This window comes from Lepidothrix coronata, unplaced genomic scaffold, assembly GCF_001604755.1.
Source record: "Lepidothrix coronata isolate B3197 unplaced genomic scaffold, Lepidothrix_coronata-1.0 Scaffold0, whole genome shotgun sequence".
Taxonomy (NCBI): Eukaryota; Metazoa; Chordata; class Aves; order Passeriformes; family Pipridae; genus Lepidothrix; species Lepidothrix coronata.
The window spans coordinates 3,981,145-3,995,354 of record NW_016690180.1 but is presented as its reverse complement, the minus strand read 5'-3'; the positions used below and the strand labels follow the sequence as shown (position 1 = coordinate 3,995,354).

General features: G+C 41.9%; 1 protein-coding gene across 6 annotated transcripts in view; it reads left to right on the top strand.

Moving 5' to 3' along the window:
- Positions 1-6,358: 6,358 nt before the first annotated feature.
- ZDHHC2 (zinc finger DHHC-type containing 2) overlaps positions 6,359-14,210 on the top strand; it is a 34,490-nt gene continuing 26,638 nt past the window's right edge. For 2 of the 6 annotated variants that reach the window (XM_017805475.1, XM_017805483.1), the window contains exon 1: positions 6,575-6,746. In XM_017805475.1, the coding sequence (XP_017660964.1) occupies positions 6,575-6,746 (172 nt within the window). Of the gene's footprint in view, positions 6,414-6,574; positions 6,747-7,675; positions 7,785-7,923; positions 7,955-9,916; positions 9,984-14,210 lie in introns of those variants that run through there. The other 4 variants (XM_017805512.1, XM_017805522.1, XM_017805501.1 and 1 more) reach the window with 4 other exon arrangements.

The following is a 14,210-nucleotide window of genomic DNA, read 5'->3' as shown; positions in this document are numbered from 1 at the left end:
GCCATTAGCATGTGAGGGGAGAGGGCTCAGTTAGAAAGTGACACAGCCAAAAAAACCCGTGCAAACATACACACAGATATGATCCTATGAGAACAACTCCCTGTTACAAGAGTGCTGGGGACAGCATGTGAGAGAGGACAGAGGTACATTGCTTGGAGCAGAGATGAAGGGCAGGATAGTGGCAGTCAGGATTCAGAGAGATGTGGCAGTTGCAATCCAATTATACGTCTTGCCAGAAATAAAACAGCTTGTAAAGAGAATATGCCCTTGCAGTTGGCAACTGTGTGACAAAACCCAGTACAAGGAGCAGGGACTGGAATCAAAAGTCCCTGGTGTTTTGGTCAGATGCCCTCAGAGGCTGCTGGAGCATTTACTTTCTCTGGTGCTGTGAACCTTGCATCCTTTTCCGTATCATTTCAAAAAGAGAGTGGACAAATTACTAAAACTGGCTTACAGGCTGGCAGTTAAAACATTTCCATGGGAAGTGGAAAGAAAGAAATTATGGCTGTTGCTGCATTTTATGCAGACATATTCTGAGGATCCCCAGCAACAGAAAGCTTGAACTTAGGCAGGAATTTTATCCGTGAAGAATGGCCAAACCTAGATGTATGACCAAGGCACAGAGTGGCTTAGGTCTGTCACGGCATTTCAGGGCATTAGCTGTAGAAGCAGGTTTAAATGAGCCTATCTAAAATGAAAAAAGGAGGTCGTCAGACTGATAGTTTTAAATTTAGATGTTTACTTTTGGAGTCAACCATTAAGTCACTTAACTTCTATTCCAAATGGCAGAAAGCACTGGATTGGTGCACACGGCATGGGATAAGGTTTCTTACATACAGCTCTTGAGGGGTTTTCCACTACAGGGATTTTGATTTTTGCCTAAGCAGAGACCTCCTTGGGCGACTGTACAGATCTCCATTGCACCAGAACTAGTAATGATTGGAGCTGGTTTAGCTTTATCCTGTATTTCCCACCTTAAGTGACAGAAGGGGAAGCAGCAGGGGAATGAAAATTCACAGATGGGTGCATCTGAGAAAAAAACAATGCACAAGTTGCAACAATGCACTACTGCTGAAAGTGACAGAAGGGTAGGTGGGTAATAACCCCAAATAGGACTTCAAAAAACTTCCTTGAAGGCAGACTCTGACAAATATAGTATTGTATCAATCCAGAGGCAGCAATCAAGACATTTGAGGAGGGCCTTCATTACTTGGAACAAAACAAAAAAAACCCCAACAAAACAAACCACCACAACACCACCAAACAAAAAAAAAATCATATGACAACAGTTAGGTTTGGGTATCCAAACAGTTGCAAATAATTGAGTACCGAGCTCAGATGAAGGGAGAGCAAGAAGTTGAATACATCTGGGCCAGTCCTTCAATTAAAATACATTTGACAGCTGGACTGACACTGGGGAGGGTACTTGAGCTGCCTGTTTTCATGTAGCCAGGAGCCACAAACTATACACAGACAGTACCTGACTCCAGCTGAGATGCAACATACATTTCTAGGTGACACCTTATGCCAGAGGTGTTGCAGAGGGATTTCTTTTCCTTTGTGTGGTAAGCGTGGTCCAACACCCAAACATTCTGGAGATAAGCAAGCAGAACAGCTGCTGTCTTGAAGGCCAGAGAGCATCCCTGTAAAGCTGCTGGTTCACCTAATTAGTGCCTTGTGTGTGTATGTCTGTCTGTGTGTATTCCTCCTTCTAGGTGCTGCTCTGTGTATTGTGTAGGAGCAAATATGTATACTTCTGCCCTACTGTCCCTCCTCCTCTTGCTGCTCCACTGAATACACAGGATGTGGTGGGGGAGGAAGTATTCCACCATATCAGATTGCTTACACAGGGGATGACATGTTAAGATTCTATGAACTATAAGTGCCTAGTCTGATAAATACATCTTAAATTAAGAACATTTTTTGTGTGTGCTTATCAGTCACTGTATTCTGCATATACTTAGTCTGGGATTTTTGAAATAGACCAAATAATGAAAGAAATACTGAACTTAAAAAAAGCTATTATGAGTTTATAAAATGAATCATGCTTTATTGCTAACAGACAGGGTTCCAGAAGCATTTGGACAATGCTTTCAGGCACATGGTGTGATTTTTGGGGCTGTCCTGTGCAGGACCAGGAGTTGGACTTTGATGATCATTGTGGGTCCCTTCAAACTCAGAATATTCTGTGATTCTGTGATTTTCAAACTGTTCTAGCACAGTAAACCTGTGACATCTTAAAATTAATTATCTAATAATGTGAAGTCTTTATTTTCCACACTCAGTTGTTGCAATGGTAGTCTTAAGAATTCAGTGTAATTTTATAGTCAAAAAGTAATGAGCTAGATAAACATATGGTGTTTCCAGCTACAGATGCTCTCTTACTGCAGTACTGTGGTATTCAATTCACGTACACATTAAGGAGAAGACTGTTAATTTTCATAATCACATTTCTTTTGAGGCTCATTTTACTTTCTTATTTGTACTGTTTTGAAGTTTTATAACCTTTCGAACAGGCATAAAACTGTGCTCTGAAGAGACTCACTGTGCTAAATTATTATTAACAGATAATTTTTCTCTGTTATGTGTTAAATATCCTCCCTTTAAATTTCCTTCCATTTTGCTGCCATTACTTTATAAGATTGATTGTCAGGAACTGTTTATCACATCTTAATAAAATACATTCAAGATGTCTGTGCAATTTCATTAGACATATACAAACCTTCTACTACTGTTTGCTCTAGATAGACAACTTACTAACTACTAGTAGTAGTTTCTTACTTCTTAAATGCACCAAAATGCCCTTAACTATCTATACACAGTAAGCAGTGTAGGAATGCAGCATCACCTGACTGTGTGTCAAAGAACTTTTAGTGTCAGCAATTGGAACAATGTAATTCTTTATTTAAAGATGGTTCAACAAAGCAGAGAGCCCCCTAGACTTGCAAAGGAGTAGTTTCTAATTAGGACTGCATGCTAAGGGTACCAAGATGCCTTCCTTCAGAAAGAGGCACAGTTCCCACCCCTCCCCTTCTGTATCTTAGCTCAGCTGGAATCTACCTGTCAGAGCATATGGAAGGAGAGAGCACCTGCTTTGTTAATGTCATCTGACCAAGGATCTTGTCAGGTGAGAAGACAAAGAAGGGGGGAAGCCAAGCATACAGATGAACAAATGCAACCGAACAACACTCCCGAAAGACAACAGCAGAGAGCCCTGGTCAGCCAGACTCGTTGACAAGGGTATGTGGAGCAGGAAGCTACTTGTTTCAGCAAGATCAGCTGCACAAGGGGGGTGTGTGCTTTCACTAGTGAAACTCAGCCCTGACAGCCAAAGGGGAGAAAGGAACTTGGCTGTTGGCACTTGTGCGAGTCCAGTGCATAGGCACTGTTGAAGTTGCTAGTGGTTGGGCAGGAAAGCAGCAGCCACCTTCACCAGGGAGGAGGCACTGGGTGCCTGGGCTGGGCTCCAGCAGGGAAGAGGATGCTCGGCCCCAAAGCTGTGTGTGGCAGCCCCTTCCTCTAACATCCCTTCATGCTACCAAGGTCACACAACTGGATACAGGAAATAGTCAGACATGGTAATGTTTGAAATTTCCAAATGTATTCCAGGAGAGACACATTTAAAACAAAAAATCCACTAGCAGTACCTTGCATATACCTTGCCTGAGGAGAAAAGCTGAGTGGTACTACCACTTGTGATAAGAACGTTTTGTTTCAATTTGCCAAACACTCAAGTTGCCTCCTTAAACACCAGCTACCTTCAGCCCAGCTCCTGACAAGAAAATTACCTTCATTTCCTCTATCTTTTCCTTGTGAACATTTTCATACAAGCAGCAATAAACTGTTCCCCAAGTAACCTCTCTCATTATAGAGAGAAGCAGCCCAAGTACAGTAATTTGGGAAACTCGTCTATTAACACCTAATGGGTTTAGATTATGCCAGTATTTACTTCTGCCATAGTACAAATTCTCCTTTGAATATGCTTGCTCTTGAGTTGTTCTGCTGCTACCACAGAGGGAGGAAGAGGAGGAAAGGCACAGAAGAAAGGGTCTCTCATGGCCATCACCCATGAGTGATGAGAGTCATGGAGGGAATAGAAAGTAACTGTGGCCATGAAGGAGAGCTAGAGAGCCCACGTCCCTGGGACGAAAACACAAGGACAGGCGATTCTTTACAGCTCTGACCAAAGGATGCTCCAAAGTAATTGGCATTATCAGTCAAGGCAGGTTTTTTTGTCCCACCTAAATTAACGTGAGGTTTGCCTGTTTATTTCACTGGACGGGCTAATTTTAAACCAGAATGACCATGATTTTGGAGCTCTGGTAAAGCATATGCTATAATAATTATTATTCATGTAATTAATAGCATACTAAATAGGAAAATTCTGATTATTGTGAAATCTGAGCAGAGAGCAGAGAGTGGTAGTGGCCATGGAAAATTTAGAAAGCCGGACTACACAAGCCCATTTTCACGAAGGGGTAATAAAAGGCCCCTGACTAGAAATTTTATGATAAATTATAATTTAAAGTCTTTGTAACACATCAACTCTGGCAGACTGCCACCTTTCTATATGCATAATTTTGTATAATAACTATGACTTCAATGAATAAATTATGTTATAAAGTTTTCTCTAATTTTTACTGTTTCCCTGGCACGTGTTGTTGTTAATAAGCCCCGTATCATATACAGCATTTTAAAAGTGTTTATAGGAAGAAGTCTTTCATAGCCCCAGAACGACGCAAAACCTACTTCACATATACAGCATCCAGCTGTGAACTTCTCATGGTGCAGCCACGTCTCCCTGCAAACACACAACACAATAGATGCATTATCCTTGGTACCTGAGAGAGGTCACTGTCATGTATTTCCAAATGAGTTCAAAAAGCCATCAAATTAATTAAATTGCCTTCATTTCTTTTAACTTTTGCCATTAAAGCATTGGGTGTGCTTCAGGCACTGGTAACCTTATTCCTTATGCTTTTAAAATCTGTTTTGAATAACCATGGATGTTTGCATTAAAACATAGTAAAGTCAAATACTTTAAATGCTCTATTAAAATGATGGTCTAAGTGATGACTTGTATAATTAATTAAAGTAAAATAAAGTGCTTTTACTGTCTATGTCATGTTGGTTTTGCTCCCTTTGCTCTTGTTTAGTGAAATATAATATGCAGGAATATCAAATGTATGTTTTTAGCAACATTCACTATATCTTTACCTTTTTAATGTAAAATACGTATAATTCCCATTATGCAGAATCTTTTCTTAAATTATATTCCAGTCTTTTGATGGCATATTTCATTCTTTTCTCTACTGTAATAACAATACATTGAGGAGATGGTTTCACTGAGCCCTTCACAATGATATACAAGTCTTTCTCTTGAATAGGCAAAGATAATTTACTGCCATGGGATATGTGCTATTCCTCTTGATACATCATCCTGCATTGGCCATTCATTCAGTTCACTGTGGCTAACTGAAATTTCTCTGCTTGATCTTACAATAATGAGGGGTGCATAATTTTTCATCCTATAAAAAAACTGCAGCCGTACGGTCAACTTCCGTCTCTTCAACAAACGTTCTACCTACTCCATTTCATACTCTGAAACCTGACAGCGCACCTACTATTGGGTTTGTCATATTTTCTCTAATATTATTTTCCTCTCTCGTAGCTTGTTCCTAAATCAATAGCAGTTGAATGCCTTCCAGATTGTGATTACTTAGCTTCATGTGTAGTCTCCCGTGTGAGATACTAGACAAGCCTTTTTTCAAAACACATTTTAATCAACCCGCTCCTGTCTACCTACTGCGCTGCCGATGCTCTGAAAGGTTCTAGCAGATTGCAGAAACACTACGGCCCGCGCTTGGTATTTTCAATTTTGCAATCATAATTCAGCAACAATTTGGGTGCACATATTGCAACGCCGACTGAGTTTATTGTGACACCTCACGAGCGCTTCATTACGATGGCCAGAAAGTAAAGTCTTTTCGGGGCAGAGTGAGTCAGCACAACCCTACGCTACCTTCCCTCGGCCAAGCAGCCGCCAAGAGCGGGTCTGGTCACCTCGGCCTCACACAGCCTGTTGCTTGCCATGGCACCGCAGCCCGCAGCACTTGTTTTTCATTGTACAATACTTTGAAACGTTATTTCAAACGAGGCAGTGCTTTTCCTAACCAGGTGTTTTAAAGCGTTTGCAGGGCGCGGTGAAGTGTCGCCATCCCTGTTTCCGAGGCGGATAAAGCCCAGGGATGCTGCTCCGGGCACGGGGCGCTACCCGACCCAGTGTCCCTACACGTGGCGGCCGCTCCGGGCACGACCCGCACCCTGACCGGGCGGGGCCGCTCTGCGCCCTGCCCCAACTTCTCGGCCGTGCCCCCAGCCCGGCGGAACCAGTCGGACGCCGACGGGACGCTGTGGGCTCCCAGGCGGCTCTTTCCTGCCGCCCTGCCCGGGACGGGGGGAGCGGCGGGCGAGCGGGCGGTGGGCGGGGCGGCCCTGGCGGGGAGGGAGGGGCCGGGGCGGGCTCCGGCGGGGAGCTCGGCCGGGGCCCGGGCCCCCGGAGCGAGCGGCCGGGATGCGGTGCGGGAAGATGGCGGCCCCGCCGCCGCCGCCGGCAGCTGGGGCGCCGGGCGCTTGGGGCGGCGTGCGGCGGCGCTGCCAGCGGCTGCTCTACTGGGTGCCGGTGCTCTTCATCTCCAGCATCCTCTGCTGGTCCTACTACGCCTATGTCACCCAGCTCTGCCTGCGTGAGTGCCGCGGCGGGCGGGGGGCGCGGCGGGACGGGGATGGGCGCCGCCGCCCCTGCCGGAGGAGCGCAGCCGGCGGGACGGACACGGGCTGCAGCGGCGTCTGTGGGGTGTCGGTGCTGGGGCCGCCCCCGGGTGCTGCCGCCGCCACGCCCGCGGGCCGGGCCGGGCCAGGACCGGGGCAGGGGCTGGGATTGGGGCTGGGGCTGGCAACGGGCCGGGCCGGGCTGGGCTGGGCTGGGCTGGACCCCCTCGCGTCCCGGCCGCTCGGACGAGGGGCATCCACCCCGCCTGGTTCTTTCCGCAACCTGGTAGCGCCTGGTTATCCCACGCGAGGAGGGATCCAGTCGCACGGGGCTTTTCACGGGCGCGAGTTTCCCTCCGTGGAGTGCGCAGCGGGTGTCAGGTCTCAACCCCGGAGATGGGAAGCGGGGTCTGACCATGCGGGTGGCTGAGCAGAGTTCGCCGTCCATTCGGCGTGACAGCCTGTACACAGACACACAGTGCACATACATGCACATACATGTAGCGCGTGAGGGCCATTTGTCAGCCGGCGTGGAAGCAGGAACAGGTAACAGGAAATCTGCGAGTCGCCCCGTGCCACTCTTCAGTCATCTAGAAAATGCCCAGCTGTCACAACTACTTGGTCCCTTCTTTGGCATCGGAAGCCTGCATGACATTCGGAAGTCATCCTGACCACGCACCTTGGCACCCGTTCCTCAGCGTCAGGCAAATCATTAATCATATACTGGAGACTGGGTGTGATATGAGTATTTGTGTAAATTTGAGTAGCCAAGCCAGAGGGCTTTATTATAAATGACCAGCTTGCCAGGCTCCCTTGGTTTCTGGGTTTGGGGTTGGTTTTTTTTCTGATTTTGACTTCTCTTATAGTGCATCTTGTAGAAAACAATTGAATCTTTTAATTTTAGGGGCTAGTGTGTGGTATACTGATGTTTCACTAACAGTGTTACAGTAATGGCATAAAGGAATATGAGTTGTAAGTCTTCAACTATTCATCTTGAAAATCTCAGCAGTCTGGTACGTAATTTTAATTTTATTTTTTTTATTGTATATAGAAGATTGATAGGATTTTTTTCCTATAGATGCTTGGCTGAGCAGTTGAGGGACTAAGCGAAAAATGATTGCCAGGCCTAGTGCCTCTGTTTTGGAGGGAAGTATGAAGACTTGGTGTGGTTCCTATATTGGAGGTGGGCTTTTTGCATCTTTTTTTTTCCTTAATAATAGTCAAATCTTTTAGTTCTGAGCACCACTCTTCTGCTAGAGTTGCTGTGCCTTCCCGAGAGGATGAATGCAGTGTCTGCCTCCAGTGCAAGGAGGTGAATTGTCTGCAGGGCTCTGGGAGAAGTTGACTGAGTGAGCCTGGAGAGAGGAGCTGTTAGCCAGCATGAGGAGGGAGAGGATATTTAAGGGGAAAGTTGCTCTGTAGTTAACATTTGTCCTGGTGTATGCAGCCCTGTAGTAGGTACAGGAGGCTTGTTTTGGGCATTACTGTTTCAGTGATCAACTATATTTTTTCTACTGCGTAATTCTGCATAACAGAGGAAGATTGGGTTTTAGCTTACCTGAAAGTGCATAAGCTTTTGTCTTAAGGAAATGACATGCTTGAAACCTGCTTCAAACTGTAAACTGTGGTACCCTAATGCCTTGAAAACCCCTCAAAGCATAAAGTCTGTGATGGGAGAGGAGGAAGAGAGAATCCTGGGCCTCTACTAAAACGTCTTTTACTGAATTCCTTTCTATGGATAAGGGTGATTTTTTTTTCTTTTTTTTTCAGTTTCCCCCACAACCACCCCTTTCCCATTCTGCCTGGATTACCAGTTTTTGAATTCAGCATAATAGTCATCTACAACTTCCACTAATTCCATCTTTTATCTGTATCTGGATGCTTTCCCTCATTTTTGGCATATTAAGATAAAATAAACTTATGTCTTGTCTTACTAATGAATATTTAGTGTAAACAACAGAAGGAATAACTAACAACTCTGGGAACGAAAGCCAACGGCAGGAATAGACTGTAAGCATTTCAGTGCTTTGAAGCCAGCCTGTCTGCTCAGTGTGTCTTTTATTCCTGCAGCACTGAATGCTAAAGAGGACGTATATAGTTCCTTTTTTCCCCTGCAGCTTACTGTCATCGATGCTAATGACAACATACAGGGAACAGTGTTAACCATTGTGCAGTAGGACTTAGCAAGGACTTTGCTCTGTTTTAAGTGGTTTATTTCAGCTTTTAGTAATGAGCTATTTTGAGCTTTTAGTAGTGTTTCAAATGTAGTATTTTGAATGAGGGGTTTTTCTGCAATTTTAATCTGAGCATTGTAGGAGGAACGTTATATTTTTTTTAAAAAAGAAATCTACTAGTCTGATTCCTTTCATCCCTAAAGCTGAATAGTTACAGCATTGAAAAGCATTTTAGGAATTGAAAAAGGTTTTAGAAATAGAAAAAGAAATTCACTGTTTTTAACAGTAGTATTACCATATCTGTCTCTTTTATTAATGGATTCAGTTAAGTGCTCATGCTGTTTTAACCTTTAAGGAAAAGGACAAGGGTGTTGAACACTAGCAAATGTTTCTCTTCTTCCTGTTATAGAATACTGGAATTAAATTAATTAATTAAATTAAATTAAATTAAGACCAAATTGATTGGTCTTAAAACACCTGACTAAAAATTGCTTCTCTTTATTCCAATACCATTCTCTTAACTTTGCCAGTATTGTCATCTCCCAAAACCTATCTGGCAATAATAGTTGTTTTTTTTCATGCAAATACCTTCCTTTGTGTTTAAAATTAATGGGCCTATAAGTATCCCTTCTCTTAAAAAAAATTTGAATGTGTTTATGAGAACCTGAGGGATACAGACTTGTTGTTCTCCCTCTAAAAAAGATGAGGAAATAACAGGCAACCTGCAAAGAGTACAATGAACTTGGATAACTAAAGTTACTGAAATTTCAACCAAGGATATATGGAACAATCCTATCATGAAGTTCAAATGGAGTTCTTTCCCCCAGCACCTCGTCCATGTGTCTATACTCAGAAAATATACATTGGATTCAGTGTTTCTGAAAACGCAAATATGAAAATTTAGTGTTTATTAAAATCTTTGCATGTTTCATATGCAAAGAAAAGAATTGTTCTTATGTCTTCCTTCTTAGATGCATCTCTCACTCAGTTTTGTAGAACTATAAGAGACTTGGAGTAGTTGTCCACTCCATGCTTTAGGTAAGGCAGAACCAGTAGTTATTTGCAGTTTCTGATAGTTGTTTGTCAGAAATGTTTGTTACAAACTTGGATACTGAGATGCTGTTTTTTGTTTTGTTTTGTTAGTTTTGTTTGCATTTGGTTTTGTTTTCCTGCCAGTTTGTGATTTGGACCTGCACATAAAGAAGGAAAATGTAAAAATTTGACAGTGCTGTGGCAGATGTTTTTGGTGAAAATATAAACTGAGCTCATGAAAGTGTTATCCTATAAATAGAATATGGATGTATATGTATATGTTTTACATGTCACTGATTTTTAATTCTAAGGATTATGCTCTTGCTCAGAGAATCTGTCTGAAAATGTAGCTTGAATTTGTAATTTTAAAGAAGGAAAATGGATTTGGTGTGGAAGAAATGAGCACTAAGCATTTCCTTACTACTTCACTGAAGGGAAAGGGAGGAAGTATTGCCACCTGGTGAATGAATTGCCTGATTTGGAAAAGAGTGACTTCAGCACAGCTGAAGAGGGGATACAACAAGACATTCACCGCACTGTCAGGAGAGCTCATAAGCCACATCTTTGTTTTTGGAGTAGAGTATGTAGCTTGTATCTGTCCACAGCTACCTTCAGAATGGAACAGAAAATGTGGAATGACATCCAGATGCTGAAGATGTTAATGATCATGAAAAAGTTTTGCTGGAGGATCAGACTGATTAGTGCTGATCTGAGGTTTTTGACCATCAGTGTACCATCAGTGGAATGGAATTATAACAGGATAAAAAGCTGCTTAATTCATCACAGTTTAGAGGCAGGATTAATATGTGCCCTGTGGGCTTGGCATAGGGTCATCAGGGCATAAGAAGTGACAGAAAATATGGAGATAGAAGTTGATAAGAGGTAAAAAAAAAAGGTGGGGGGGGAAGTCAGACCCACAATTTGGTCTGCTGGATTTGAGCTCTTTGCTGAGTATGTTCTTCAGATGAATTAAAGGATTTATGGTACTTGCAGCTTTTGTCTTGTAACCATCTACATCTTACCTTTGGCTATAGAAATACTAGTACATTGTAACATTGCAGTTGGCTGTTGTCAAATACCAGTTAAATACCCTATCTTTACACTGTCTGCTAAGGTAGAAAAGGACTTTGTTCAAGGAAAGTTTGCATTTTTATTCCATATTTTGCAAATACCGCTTTTTTTTCCCTCTTTGGTGATCCCTGGGTACTTTGAGAAAAGTTTCGAAACTGGCAGCTGAAGTAAAATTGGCTTCTGAAGTATATCCAGCAGTGCTCCCATGCAGCTGCCATTGACCACTTCTGAAATGGAATTGAAATCTATGTTAAGCGTGGCTGATTATTTCTCCATGTAGTGCCCGGTGTATTACCTATAGGTTTTGTGCCTTGAAATTTAAACCATGGCCTGAAGTTGAAAACATCTATGGTGAAGATATAATTATTAGATAAGATTGTTTTCAATTAAAGATTTAACACTGCTTGATACATATTTTAATAGATGCTCTTGTCAGGGGGTACTTTGTTTTTGCTGAAAAGGATCTGACTCTACAACATTGCTAGAAATAGTCTTCACTCTTCAGTCAGTCCTTTTGACTTGGAACATAAATGGGAACTTTGTAAAGAAGATTAAGTCAATTCGTAGTGATGTTCTATTCAAATAGCAGCTTGCTGCTGGGTGGCAGATGGTGATGCAGTTTGATGGGCACAGGGTTAAAATGAGTTTACTGAAACGTTCACAAATGCCATCAAATCCAAATATAAGGGTTATTGATGAAGTATTAATAGCTATTTATACCAACCTTAAATATCCCAGAAATACTTGTTACTTTTGTTCTGAAGCAAAGCACTGGTGGCATGTTGTCACTCTAAATCAGTGCAAATCACTGCTCTGCCTAGCAGAGAGGTAGGTTTTTATTGCAAGCAGTGATATTTTTTCTAAAGGACTGTTGCAGGCAATGGCAGAACACATGTCACAACTATAAAACACTTTTATGTGTGCACAGAGCTGAGTTAAGCTGCATCTATAGATCAGTGTTTTCCAGCTTCAAACATGCTATAAAGATAAAATATATACTTATTTTTGTGAATCAGATCCAAGATGTTAAAATTCAGAAAAGTTTGAGAGAAGAACCTATTTATAGATGTGGCTGCAGAGTCTCTGAATCAGGTGTGTGTTATTTTCCCACTCCAAAGTTTTAAATATTTTAAACATGTACATAAAATATGAAAGTACGGTTTAATATCCACTTTTATCAAAGCTTAAAAAAATTAATTGCTTTCTCTCCCTTTTTTTTTTTTTAAATCTAACCATTACATTTACAGTTCAGGAACTTTGATTTTGGGTTTAGAAGTCAAGTAAAATTTAATGTTACAAAACCAATGCAAATTTTTTACATTAATTTTATCTTCCAAACTCTTTTGGGTTTTTTGGTAGCACTGTGTCTTACCATGTCTCTAGCTGTATGGAGATGGATGTCTACTTAATTTTTCCACAAGTGAGTGAGAATAAACATTCCTAGATAAAATGAACAGTAGTTCAAGAAATGGAGAATCCATTTCTGTCGCTTAATTAAGGTCTGATGCAGTGCAAGGTGCTAGCAGTATGGCTTCTCTTCTTAGCAAACTAATGTGGTGATGGAAACCATCGTGGACTTTTTCCGATCTTTTTGTAACACAGCTTTGTTTTCTTTGCAATTGTTTTTTTGCAAGCGCAGGCTGTTTAGCAGCATTGACTACAGAATATGCTGTTCCTGTTTCTGGCTGCTTGTGGCTCAGGACAAGCAGGGCACGATGTTTCTGGCTCAGGAAATTGGCACCTATGTTGGCTGAAGTCCTGCGTCTGTCCCAGCCTGGTCCCTAATTCTGATGAGCACCATCTGCAAGCTGCGTAATTATCCGGAGAGGCTCTAATGATGTGATAGTCTGCTAGTACTGAACTGTAAATGGCATCCTTAGCTTTAGCAGGGGAAGGATGATTCTTAATGAAATTGACCCCTGCAGTATCTCAGACGAACAAAGCTGTAACTTTTTAATGATCTCTTGAAGACAAGTCACAGTTTTATAATTATATCCATCTCTGAATATACAGGAGTATCATTCCATTTTGGTCCCAAAGGGTTTTACCCTGTTTTCTTCCAGAAATTGCTTAGCAGTTGGGATTGCCATGTCCTTAGTGTTTATTTTAGTCATCGTAGACATAAATGCTTTTTACCCATATTATTTCTGTGCTGTTTGACTACCAGTAAGTGCATTTGCAGCATTTCAGCTGATATTTATTAATGATGGGTTGCACAGTCTGACCTACTTTTCTGTGCACTACGACAGTGAATGTAACCCCTTGGAAGAGAAATGAGAAAACTGCCGGAAATACTGATATAAATGATTCAGGGAAGACTATATGATCAAATACTGCTGAATAATATAGTAAAGCTGTATCACTGAATCTAATGAAAAGTAAAATATTTGGTTTAAATAAATACATCATGTGTGCTGTTCAGAGGATGGGGAAAATAACAACCATTTTTTGATCAAACCAAAATTAGAGTGGCATTTTTCATGTCAGAAAATTATTTTCCATGCACTTAAATAGTGTGATTTTAGAATTATAAACATCTTGTGGTTACCCCAAGAACGCTTTGTATCACCTTCATTCAACAAAGAGAGAAAATTTATTTTTTAGAGAAATTTGAGAGAGTTTGATTTCTAAGAGCGATTTTTTTTTTTTTCTTCCTGCTAGTCAGTTCTGTCACATTTGTGCAAAACAACCAACCGACAAACCCCAAAACCAAACAACCCAAAAGCCAAACCAAACAAAAAAAGTCCCCCTTTCATTTCCTCTCTGGTGCTGTGGTATTGCAGATGCTTGTCCTTTCCTACCTCCTTCGGGGAACTTCCGTCAAAGGTGATTGAAAGGCATAAGCAGAAGGAATAGTACTTCACCTCATACAGGTTATTGGATATCTTGCATGTTCCTCTCTGTCACCGTCTGCGAGAATGCTTATTGGGCAGTGCAGCCAGTCTCCTTGTACACACCAGTTGCAGTATGTGTAGAGAAAAAAGATAGCAAGACTGAAGGTACTGGCATCTCTTTTCAGCCTTACCTCTTCTGCTTTGGTCTCTTAAAGTAGTTGCAAGTCAGGAGTGTATGAAATAACTCTTGAGTTATACTCAGGTGGTAAAAGAGATTAAAATGACAAGATTTCTCGAAAAAAAACCACGTTCTCACCCTGCTGAGATT